At 36.4% G+C, this 12,943-nt stretch overlaps 1 protein-coding gene across 1 annotated transcript; it reads right to left on the minus strand.

Moving 5' to 3' along the window:
• Nucleotides 1–4,702: 4,702 nt before the first annotated feature.
• Nucleotides 4,703–12,923, minus strand: ndufa4l2a (NDUFA4 mitochondrial complex associated like 2a). Its single transcript, XM_055012584.1, has 4 exons — nucleotides 12,788–12,923; nucleotides 8,424–8,509; nucleotides 7,265–7,325; nucleotides 4,703–6,537 (listed from the first exon to the last, which is right to left on the minus strand). The coding sequence occupies exons 1-4, from the start codon at nucleotides 12,827–12,829 to the stop codon at nucleotides 6,481–6,483; spliced, it is 246 nt and encodes an 81-aa protein (XP_054868559.1). The 5' UTR covers nucleotides 12,830–12,923; the 3' UTR covers nucleotides 4,703–6,480.
• Between the last annotated feature and the right edge of the window lie 20 nt (nucleotides 12,924–12,943).

Here is a 12,943-nt window from a genome sequence, read left to right on the forward strand (position 1 = left end):
CCCATAAAAAACCATAACTGCTAATGGTTCCTTTGTTTTAGTGCAAAAAAGTACATTCTGAAAATGTTCACGTTTAAGGAATTATCTTTTAACAAAACATCATGAACAACCTGAAATTTCCGAAGAAAAATAAATTCAGTTTCATCAACATTCATCCTCAGTTTATCATTTCCACATTACAACTTCCAGATCACAGAGTGTCGAAAAAGGAACACAACATTTAGTCATCTGGAACTGAACCAGAGAGGATTTTACTTTATGATGAAAATGACAAAAGTCAGACAACACAAAAACAAGGCAAAATATTACAAAAAAGAGGCACAAATCAGCAAAAACAATGGACAAATGACACAAAACGACAGAAACGAGACAAAAAACAACAAAGCCAAACAAAAAAAATGCAAAAATAAGACAAAAAACACAAGCGAGACAAAAAGGAAACACAAAATGACAAAAACATGAGACAAACGACAAAAGTCAGACAAAAAATGAAAAAACATGACAAAATATTACAAAAACAATACACAAATCAGCAAAAACAATGGACAAATGATACAAAATGACAAAAATGATACAAAAAACAGCGAAATAAAAAGGAAACAGAATGACAAAAACAAGAGACAAATGACAAAAGTCAGACAAAAAGCAACAAAAACAAGACAAAACATTACAAAAATGAGACAAAAAATGAGACAAACGACACGAAACAAAACAAAAGAGACAAAAAATAGACAAAAAATTATAAAAAGACAAAAAATGGATATAAATGTGAGAAAAAATGACAAAAAGGAGAAACAAAATGACAAAAGTAGACAACACACGAGTGAAAAACACAAAACAACACAAACGATGCACAAAACAACAAATAAAGCAAAACATAAAATGACAAAAATGAGTCAAAAAACACAAAAGAGCCAAAAAGGAAACAGTAAACGACAAAAACGAGAAACAAAACGACAAAAACATAAGACAAATGAGAAAAGTCTGACAAAAATAGATCAAAAATGACTAAAACAAGACAAAAATTACAAAAATGAGAGAAAAAATGATGAAAGCAAGAAACAAAATGACAAAACTAAGATAAAAAACACAAGCAAGACCAAAAGGAAACACAAAATGACAAAAACGAGACAAACAACAAAAGTCAGACAAAAAACACAAAAAAACACCTAAAACGAGACAAAATGTTACAAAACGAGAAAAACAACAACAAAAAATGAGACAAACGACATGAAACAAAATGACAAAAAAATAGACAAAGCAAGCGAGACAAAAAACTCTACAAAATGGCAAAAACACCACAAAACAACAAATGAAGCAAAACAAAAAACGATAAAAATAAGACCAAAAAACACAAGCAAGACAAAAAAGCAAACACAAAATGACAAAAACGAGACAAACGATAAAAATCAGACAAAAAAAGACAAAAAAAAACAACAAACAAGACAAAATATTACAAAAATGAGACACAAAATGACAAAAGAACAAAGAACAATCTAGTATTTTAATTTCAGGATCAAAACAACTTGTCATGGTCTAGAAATGAATATAAATTTATAGTTTTACTAATTTACAATCTGCAGTTAATGTCTTCTCTGGAATTTTTACACTTTGAGGGCCGGATTGGACCCTCTGGAGGACCGCTTTTGGCCCGCAGGCCTCATGTTGGACACTCCTGTTTGAAAGTGGACTAACAAGCAAAATGTTCCCATTGAAACCAAACAGAAGCAAGTGAGAAGTTGACATAAATGAGACCTTTTTTTTTTTTTTTTAAAACATCATCCTGCAGCGTCTCATTACATCATCCTAGTAAACAGACAGTTCATTTATACGTGAGAAGATGAGCGAGTTCATTATGTAACGGCAGAATTCCATTTACTGAGACGCTTCCTCTCCCGTTGTCTCTCAGATTGAGGCAGTCACATCTTCATACCTCCAGACACATAAAAAGAGTTGTCTTTCCTTCACTCCAGGATGAAGTCGTACACTTTATTTTGAAATGTTTATCCAGTATTCTGAAGGAAAAGGTTCCTCTGAGACACAAAGTAGGCGCCTATGGAGCGTTTAATATTCATTCCCCCCAAGAACTGGATGGACTTCTGATTGTTTCTGAGTGTTTCTGTGCTGTTAAGACTTCCCGTCTGTCTTCTGTTTTTTTGTTTTTGTGCTCGATGCTTCAGCTCCTGTGTCTCGTCCTCAGAGACCAGGCAGCTGAATCTCAGGTCAGAGATCACGGATGTTCTCAGCTCTCATCGTCAGAAAACACACACAAACAAACCCAACGGATGCACAAACACACGCAGAGTCACAATGCAAGAAAGGCCTCATCTCCGGGCCTCTTTCTCATGACCCGACAGCTCCTGAGGATGTAAGGCAGGCCTGTCCAACATGAGGTCCGTGGGCCAAAAGCAGCCCTCCAGAGGGTCCAATCCAGCCCTCAAAGTGTAAAAATTCCAGAGAAGACATTAACTGCAGATTGTAAATTAGTAAAACTATAAATTTAAAATCATTTCTAGACCATGACAAGTTGTTTGGATCATAAAGTAAAATGTTGGATTGTTCATTGTTGTTCTGTCATTGTGTGTCTCATTTTTGTAATATTTTGTCTTGCACTAAAACAAAGAAACCATTAGGAGTTGTGGTTATTTAGAGGTTATTCTGCTGTGGTTTTACTGGTCCACTGGAGATGAGACTGGGCTGAATGTGGAACCTGGACTAAGATGAGTTTGACTCTCCTGAGGTAGGGAAGTCGCTCATGCTCCATCGCCCTCCTCGTAGTGCTACAGCAGTCCCTGTGGTGTTCAAAAGCAGGAGGGTTTTCTTTAATTTCTTCATATTCGCTCTTCTTTGTTCGCCCTTCATTGCCTCTTTCAGCTGAGGAATACACAGCAGACACCCAGATGGATGTGAGCTCAAAGAGGATGAAAACCGAGTCTCACCTTCACTTACAAAGCTGAAAGATCTTTTAATAGCTTTTTTTTTATACCCATCAGAAGTAGCTACTGAAGAAGTTAATAAAGAAGGAAAGTTGGAGGGCAGCGGGGGGCAGTGACTGACGAATCCTTCGGTTTCCGTAGAGTTCCCTCCTATTTCTTTTACATTCACATTACTGAACCTACATGATATTTTAGTTCCTGCACTTTGCTCACGACTCACTGCTGAGTGCAACCTATAAAAAGGAATAAAGCAGGAAGAAAAGTTCAATAAAAAGTCAACGCTTTCGAAGAAATCAGGGACTGTAGCTGTGATCTGGGGCCTGTTTCATAAATCCAAATAAGTCAGTTAGCCTGAACTATTCTCAGGATACTCTCCATCAAGCTATATGTCTAGATATCTATATAACATAAACATATGGACTAGACTGCAGTATGGACAGAAAACTGTCGTTTTGTGGAGAATCACCACTTTTTTGGCTCCAAATTTATGGAAACCCGTTTCTGCCACTGGAAAAAAAAAAAGTCATATGCTAATTCATAAATATGAGATACGAACTCATAATTATTAGATATTAAGTCATAATTATTATTTCTATCTCATAATTATGAGATTGTAAGTCATAATTCTGACATTATCTCATGATTATGAGAAAAAAGTCAGAATTATGAAATAGTAAATCATAATGATGAGATAGTAAGTCATAATTATGATTTTGTATCTCATGATTATGACTTGTTATCTCATAATTATAAGATAACACATCATAATCATGAGATAGTAAGTCATAATGTCATAATTATAAGATATTAAGTTATAATTATGAGATTGAAATAGTAATTATGACTTTATCTCATAAGGATGAGATAAAAAGTCATAATTATGAGACAAAAAGTAATATTTATGAAATAGTAAGTCATAATCTCATAATTATGAGATAGAAATAATAATTATGACTGTTTATCTCATAGCGATGAGATTAAAAAAAATCAGAATTATGAGATAGTAAGTGGCTTTTTTTTTCAAGTGGCAGAAACGGGCTTCCATACAAATAAGCAAGTCCTGATGACTTTAATCATCAGATTTTAGTATGAAGGCTTGGTTTAGGCTGAAAAATATAGTGTGGATGGAAACGTGGCTGTGTGTGTGTGTGTGTGTGTGTGTGTGTGTGTGTGTGTGTGTGTGTGTGTGTGTGTGTGTGTGTGTGTGTGTGTGTGTGTGTGTGTGTGTGTGTGTGTGTGTGTGTGTGTGTGTATTTGCCTGCATGTGTATGTGTCTTTGATCAGCGACAGCAGCGGCAGGATGCTGAACATCCCTCCCTGCATGGTGTTGTGTGACAGCAGAACAGTGTGTACACACACACACACACACACACACACACACACACACACACACACACACACATACACACACACATACATGCAGGCAAACACACACACATGCAGGCAAACACACACACACACACACACACACATACATGCAGGCAAACACACATACATGCAGGCAAACACACACACACACACACACACACACACACACACACATACATGCAGGCAAACACACACACACACACGTACATGCAGGCAAACACACACACACACACACACACATCAGTGCACATGAACTGCTGTAGAAGAAGCACCAACAGTGGGCTGCAGATTGACGGCTGCTAACAGACGGATCTGTTCCATCAGAGTCACTGATGGTGGAAACAGATCTGTATCAGCTCCATGCACGTGTTTAAAGGAAGTTACCAAAAAAACATAAATCAGACACAATCCGTTTATTAAAGGAATCAAGACTAGTTCATGCCTCTCTGCATTTTTCATAACTTCCACAGTCACTGCTGAGTTTAGTGGCTGCTAAACCCACAATCATGTGACAGTTATAAAGGAATAAAAGCAGTCTGGTTGACCTTTAATACGATGCGCTGCAAAAACTCTAAATCTTACCGAGTCTATTTGTCTTATTTTTAGTCAAAATGTCTCATCCCACTTGATTTAAGATAAATTCATTTAACAAGAGACATTTCAGCAGATGGAGGGACTTGTTTTAAGACGATGCATCTTAAATATCTTGTTAAGTCAAACAATCTGGAAATTATCTTGTTTTAAGTTGAATTTTACAAGAAAACTCAAAATAACTTTAACCCTTGTGTCGTCCTGCAGGTCAAAATTAACCCGTTTTAAAGTTTGAAAATGTGGAAAGAATATAAATTTTCACAGTGAAACTTCTGATGTCCACATTTTCAACATTTTTGGGAAATCTTTGAACAGTTTTTGGTGGAAAAAACCAAATGTTAAAAATGTTTCTTAAGAACATTCACAAAAAAATCAACCAAAATCCAGTGAAATTCGCTGGATTTTGGTTGATTTTTATGTGAATGTTCTTAAAGAAAATATTAGAAGTTTTACTGATATATATGGAATCACTTTAGATATTTTTAAGATTTTTTTTTTTTTGGAAGATTTTTACTCATTTTTTAAAAATATTTACAAGAATTTTCTTGGCAAATTTAGGGATTTTTTAAAAAATCAAACTTTTAAGGGAAACTTTTAAGGAATTATTGGCACTTTCTTCCTGAAGGTTTTGCAAATTTTCAGAAATTTGGGGATTTTTTTCAGACAAGGAAACAATATTTTTTGGTGCCTGTAAATGAAGACAGCAGGAGGTTTAATTCATCTCAAATTAGGAGGTTACATGAAAGCAAAAATCTATTTTTGAGTGAAAAACTGCTATTTTTTTAGCATGTCTGGCTTATTTTAAGACACCTAAGCTTGACAATCCTGGTAAAATATAGTTTAAAATAAGTTTTCCAGCTAATTTTAAGATCTCAAGATTCTAAATATATCTTATTTCTAGAAATCTTACCTAGCCATTACTAGCCATTTTTCACTTGTTCTATGGGCAGATTTTTCACGGTAAAAGTTTCTTGAAATTTTTTTTTTTTTTTTTGTTTTGAGAGGAGCATTTTTTCCAGTGTGCAGCACAGCAGGACAGCATCATTTTATGGAAAGCTGGTCTCATCACGTGCAGAATTTATGGGTAAAATGCTTTCCGCTGCAGAAGACTATAACTTTGAGTTCTGTTTCAAGTGCACATTTTATCTGCTTAGCTACCAAACATGTCTACTTTACATAAATGCTGCACCACTTCTGGATGCATGCTCATAAACTTTGGGGTGTTTGAATGTGGTTTTTGTCATTCTAACAGATTCCTGAATCAGACTCTGGAGTTTGGATTCAACTAAAAGCAATAAACTTTCAAAATAAGACATTCAGGTTTCTCCTCATTATATGAGTTTATTAAGTGTGTGTTGTATCCGTCCTGTGTAAGTGTGTGAGGATGTAGAGATGGTTTTCTGACAGTACCGGTCACATGAAGCAGCTTTGAAGACGTCACACAGGCACAGACACTAAAAGGGTTTTTAACGGATCCTGATCTGGGATCCGTTTCAGCATCCGCCTGCAGAGAGGGCAGGAGGAGCGATTCTGACCCGAGATCAGGACTTTCTGTGAGTTTTCCACTCAGGTTTCTGAAGGAAAATCAGAAATCAGGTCCTTCCTTCTTCAGGTTTTTGTAGTCTGTGTCGATGGCCACAAACTGGGGAAGAAAAAGATCAGATTTAGTGTAAAAACTCAAAGCAAAAAAGACAATCCAACCCAGTTAACCCTCCTGTTGTCTCCATTCACAGGCACCAAAAAATATTGTTTCCTTCTCTGAAAAAAATCTAAAAATTCTGCAAAAAAATTCCCCAAATTTCTGAAAATTTGCAAAACCTTCAGGAAGAAAATTCCAATAATTCCTTAAAAGTTTCCCTTAAAAGTTTTATTTAAAAAAAAATCCATCAAATTTGGCAAGAAAATTCTTGTAAATATTTTTTTGAAAATGAGTAATTTTGCTGGATTTTGGGGGTTTTTTTTGTGAATGTTCTTAAAGAAATATTTTTAACATTTTTTTCCCACCAAAAAATGTTCAAAGATTTCCCAAAAATGTTGGAAATGTGTACATCAGAAGTTTCACTGTGAAAATATTTTTTTCCCCCACATATTCAAACTTTAAAATGAGTCAATTTTGACCCACAGGACGACACGAGGGTTAAATAATGAGTTTAAGAATAAATATCGTCAATTAGAATGTTGAAACATGTTCTAAAAGCAACTGTCACTGTCTCCCTCAATTTCATTTCAACAAATAAGCTTATAACATTGCAACTTATATTGCAATTTTTTAGAAAAGCTGATTCAGGCATTTTAGGACACAGCAATCTCAAAAAACGCCCATGAAATCCTGGAGGGACTGGTTGATATGTGCAGACTTGCTGTGTTACCTTGTACTGGTACGTGGGGTCCAGTTTATTCCACGGTTCTGGGTTGTGAGTCTTGTTCCAGCTAAACAGAAACACAGAATCAGATATGTTAGTGTTTTTTGGAAATCTAATATAAATGAATCAAAGCCTGATTCCTCTGAACCGCTTTGTTTCATCGCTTCTTTCTTAGATTGCACACAAAGAAATAAAATAAAGAGAAAGCTTAGAAAACCAAAAGTGGGATTCAGATTCAGCCCTCGACCCGCTGATACTCTTTCTCAGAATTTCATCAAGCCTGTAAACAATCGCTGCTGCAGAGAAACGATGAAAGAGCTGCAAACAGACGAGACGGTGCACCATCCTGCGAGCTCCGAGCTGTCTGCTGCTGTTGGAGGTTCATAAATCAACAGTTTGGATAGCAGCAGGAGGAGAGGAAGTCCAAGCAGGAGGTGGTGCAGGGAGGAGATGAAAAGCAAGCAGGATCCCTGTAGTCAGACACCATCAGGAAACACATCTCTGTGTTTAGTCGCAGTGAAAAAGCCTCCTCTCCACACACCTTTTAGCAATATTAACTAATCTGAGGCTAACAGAGGAAGGAAGTCTGCCTTTAATGAGTCCTGTAGGGGGGCACTGATCCAACTAAACAGATGCACAAACCTAAGAAAACACACCTATTAACAAGATAATCAGAAGTTTGTGTGGGCGAGGCGATGCATTTAATCAAAAACATATTTCAGCTCAAGATGCTTGAGAGTTTACCAGACATACACCACCATTCAAAGGTTTGGGGTCACTTAATGTCCTTATTTTTGAAAGAAAAGCAGCTTTTTTCAATGAAGACAAAATAAAATGAATGATAAATCTAGTGTAGACGTTGTTAATGTGGTAAATGACTATTCTAGCTAGAAACAGCTGATTTTTAATGGAATATCTCCATAGGGGTACAGAGGAACATTTCCAGCAACCATCACTCCTGTGTTCTAATGCTGCATTGTGTTAGCTAATGGTGTTGAAAGGCTCATTGATGATTAGAAAACCCTTGTGCAGTTATGTTAGTACATGGATAAAAGTAGGAGTTTTACTGGAATTGTCTGGGTGACCCCAAACTTTAGAACAGCCATGTACATGTTGTGTTTTTTGCATATTATCAAAGGTGGAAGAGAACTTTTAGCGTCCTTACGTGACATGGGGTCCCCTGGCCAACCGGATCAGGTATAAAGTTGCTCCTCCCATTCCCAGACAGATGAAGAAGAACTGGGGGATGAGCTGAGGAGAGAAAACCAAAAGATGAAACTTCTTCATGTTATTTTACAGATTTTGCATGCAGATACAATACATTTTCAACCCTATCCTGTCCATTTTCACCATTTTGTATCATCTGCAACACGGCTGGGATGGTGTTTTTGTTTTAAAATGCAAAAAAGTTAATTTAAAAAAAAAATTTGCTCTAACTTTCCAAAGAAAGAAGAAAAAATGTTTAAACATCTTTCATGTTGATGTTTTGAATTGAGTAAAGAGGAGCAAAGTACTAAGAACTACTGCAGACTTACTGTTTTAACTGAATAACTGGGTAAACTTTAATTTCTCTGCTGCTCTTGAATGTTTATTGGATTGATTATGATGTCGTACTTCCTCTGGGGATGTAATAGTGATCTGTCACTGGTGGGACTTAGTTTTTTCTTTGCATTGAGCTCAATTACATGGAATTTTCTGTGGGAATTTCTTCAAATTTGGCTCAAACATTCACTTGGAATCCAGGATGAGCTGATTATGGAGGTCGAAGGTCCCTGTAGCTTCATGCAACATGTTTTTGGCCATAAATCAAGAACAAATACACTAATTACAGCACAATTTCACACAAATATTAATGACATTTTATATGTAAAAAGGTCAGAAGTCAAGTCTGGATGGACCTGGATGCAAACTGCATCTTGCAAACATGAGGCGATTATTCCAGTTTACATCTAACTTTTGGTGTTTTTCTGATTTGTAATTAGAATAACAGACTTAACAGTTTCCTCAGACTTTCGAAGGTCATCTTCTGCCTCGAACTTTTACTGAAAGTGTGTTAAATTCTTCTTCGTTTGTTTTCTAAAATGCATCAGCTTCATGACTCCTGACATTATGCTAATAAATAAGCAAAAGCACTTTCTAGAATTTAAATTCAGCATTTTTTTTGCAACTTATGAGCGAAGAGAAGCAACTCTCGACTGAGTCAGCCTCAACATCGAGGGGAAAAATCACCCATCTAACATTTCTGTTAATTTTCCATGAGGTTTAAAATGAAATATGTGTGCTGGAGAAGCTGAGACCTGCTCTGTACTGTTGGACCAGACTTATTAGATAATCTGACCTGACTCTGTGTCTCAGAGTTGATCAGAGCTGCTGACTAACAGCAGCTCTGAGGATTAACTAACTAGTGGCCTGATTTCTGCTTCGTCATCCCATGAACCTGCTGACACACAGCACAGAGGGCTGTTTGTGCATGAGACAGACAGTAATGGAAAGAAACTAAGCATAATTTACTTCAGTATTTCAGCTGAAAATATCGTACCTGGGACTAAAAATGGGTTTCAACGTTGCAGATGTTTGCCAGTTCCAATAACGAGCAATTTCTCGTTGAAAAATCAACTATTTTAGTCCAAAAACATGTAAAACAATCTCATTAAAAGGCAAATGTTAGCAAAAAAAAGCGCAAATATCAATATATAAGTCTGATAGAAAGCAGATCGTCTTTCCAAACCCATGAATTACTTCAAAATCTGCTGGATTTGCATCAAAACTGACAACACCAGGTCAATATCAGGAGATAGAAAAGTCCTGAAATAATTAACCTCTTGTTCCAAGCAGATTAGACTACAATGAATTATAATATAACTTAGAGTTCAGCTACAACAGAATCAGTTTTCATTCTGGAGATTTGATTCTTTTATTTGTGAAAAATGTTGTATGTCCACTAATTTTATTTCAACAACAGACTGGATCTTTAAAGTGTTGCACAAATTCGCGGAGCTGTTCGCTTTTCTTCATAAATTCTTCTCAGCTGATCTTTGCTGGAGGATTCTTGTTGCTCTAGTTTCCGCTCAAAAATATTCCAAACTTCTATTGGAATAAAGTCAGACATGGCCAGGTCATCAATTTTACTCTTTTTCTTCTTGAAAAACTCTCATGTGATTGTTGCAGTTTGTTTGTGATCATTGTCAAGTCGGGAAACTTCCTCTCCTGCAAAGTTTTTTTCCGATTGGGAGTCATCTTTTCAGTCATTATTTATGTATATAATCATGCATTTATGAGGCCCTCTATGAATGTCATCTCCCATACATCTGTTACACTCATGAAATCATGTCTTACACGTTTCACTGTTGGGACTACGCATCCTCTGTGGTAGCAGGACTACCATATGATCTGATCCAAAGCTATAAATCTTACTCCCGTCTAAACAAATACATGCCGTCAATATTCATCAGGCTACTTTTCGTGTTCTTTGGCGAAGCTTTGAGGTTAATGTCATGCAGAGTCCCTCACGTTGTCAGAGTCGTCACTGAATCACCAGTTTCCAGAGATAATAACCGCTGCTGTGTCCAGGAGCCTTCTGATGCTTCCATCTTCATGAAGTCCCAGATGCATGATGGTTATTAGGACTTGGTTAGTGATGCTGCGTTTAGATGAGTCAGTTTTATCTGTTCTAATGTGAAATTCAGACACTACTGGACTATGTTATGAGTGGTGACAGATTCTGGACGAAGCCTCGGTTATCTCAGTGCTGCACCCATCTACCTACCTGTCCACCAACCTGCCTGTCTGTATGTCTTTAAAGACTCCTTCCATCTCCATCTATCCGTCTCTCTGACTAACTACCCATCCATCTGGCTCATTTTCTGTCCTGTCTCCTGAACTCAAACTTTTGGACGCTCTAACAGCCTCTATCTGTCTGCCAGCTGTAAGTTGATCAAGGCGGTTTGTGGAGTCTCTCAGGGATTATCTCCCTGCAGCTTCTGTCTCTCTCTTCCTGTCTGTCTCTCAGTGTGTCTGTCAGGATGATAGACCATATCAAGGAGCTCTGCTAGAGTCTCGTAGGGATTTCTCTCTCTCTCTTTCTCCTGGGAAGCTAATGACAAGAAGTTAAAACTCAGTCACTCCTCTGGCTGACAGCAGGGCTGGTTAAAAAATGCAGAAATAATCCCCTCCCCTGTAGGGACAACTCATATTTTTAAATTCATTTCATTCCAACAACTCATTTCCTAACTGCCTAGATTTTGTCAGTTTAGATTTAAAGGGTTTGCAGAAGTCGCGGATGTGTTTTTGAAGTCTTAAGCTTCTCTAAATTTGGCTGGAATTCAAAACGAGCCACTGGAGCAACTTAACCTACTGAATTAGAGCTAAGATAAGATTAGATGGGACTGAATTAGACGCCTTTTAATGCACCGACACGCTACAAACGCTACAATCAGATCTGTCTGAATGCAGGGACTAGAACTTCATCAATGGTTAATACTTTAACCCTCATGTCGTCCTGCAGGTTAAAATTGACCTGGTTTAAAGTTTGAAAATCTGGGAAAAAAAATATATTTTCACAGTGAAACTTCTGATGTCCACATTTTCAACATTTTTGGTAAATTTTTGAACATTTTCTGGTGGAAAAAAAATGTTAAAAATATTTCTTAAGAACATTCACATAAATATCAACCAAAATCCAGTGAATTTCAATGGATTTTGGTTGATTTTTATGTGAATGTTCTTAAGAAAATATTAGAAGTTTTACTGATATATATGGAATCACTTTAGATATTTTTAGGATTTTTTGGGAAGATTTTTACTCATTTCTTGAAAATATTTACAAGAATTTTCTTGCCAAATTTGGGGGATTTTTTTTAAAATAAAACATTTAAGGGAAAATTTTAAAGAATTAATGGAATTTTCTTCCTGAAGGTTTTGCAAATTTTCAGAAAGTTGGAGAATGTTTTTTACTGAAATTTTGGATTTTTTTCAGACAAGGAAACAATATTTTTGGTGCTCGTAAATGAAGAGAACAGGAAGGGTTAATATACATTATATTAGATTCAATTAATTGTGCAGTATTTTCTTAATTCAATAAAGGCATTTTCGGTGATTTTTGTGACATTAATCGTGTTTAAGTGAGATTGTAGAAAACCTAAATAAACTACAGTGAGTTTGTAGCTTGTGATTTGAAAATATAAATAAATAAAAACTGATTTTAAAGGCCTAAACTGACAGTGATGCATTGCTCCAGCAGTATAGACGTATAAACCAAAACAAAAAAGAAGAAAAAAGACTTCATATTTTATTTTACCTCTCTGTTTCAGGTACCAAAATGTCCAAAATGATCTGAATAATTTTCATGTTTCTGCTCCATTATGTCTAATAAATATTTTCAGAAGCAAAATTCTGCAAATTCTGGGAAATGCGGAGACTTGGATTACAAGAACTAATCATAAAATACTTTGAACGTGAAAAATGCTTCATCAGAAGAAAACATATCTAAAAAGAATGACCAAAACTGGAATAAAAATAAAGACTACTCACCCCGGGGTGCTTCTTGGCGTGCTCTACTGCCGTCCGAAACATCACTTCTCCACTTAGTAGAAACCAAAAACTTGAGGCCTTTGCTATCAACAACCAGCAGCTCTGCAGAGTCGTGCACAAGCAGGACTGAAACCTGTTGCTCTGTGCATGTGGAGC

This window comes from Amphiprion ocellaris, chromosome 8 (assembly GCF_022539595.1).
Source record: "Amphiprion ocellaris isolate individual 3 ecotype Okinawa chromosome 8, ASM2253959v1, whole genome shotgun sequence".
NCBI classification, from domain to species: domain Eukaryota; kingdom Metazoa; phylum Chordata; class Actinopteri; family Pomacentridae; genus Amphiprion; species Amphiprion ocellaris.

What these genes read in the sequence shown, in the direction of transcription:
- ndufa4l2a (XM_055012584.1), bottom strand. Translation starts at nt 12,829, where the DNA reads ATGTTTCGGACGGCAGTAGAGCACGCCAAGAAGCACCCCGGG. An exon ending in ACGCCAAGAAGCACCCCGGG is followed by an intron (nt 8,510 to 12,787) that starts GTGAGTAGTCTT and finishes TTCTCTCCTCAG; the next exon opens with CTCATCCCCCAGTTCTTCTT. An exon ending in GCCAGGGGACCCCATGTCAC is followed by an intron (nt 7,326 to 8,423) that starts GTAAGGACGCTA and finishes GTTTCTGTTTAG; the next exon opens with CTGGAACAAGACTCACAACC.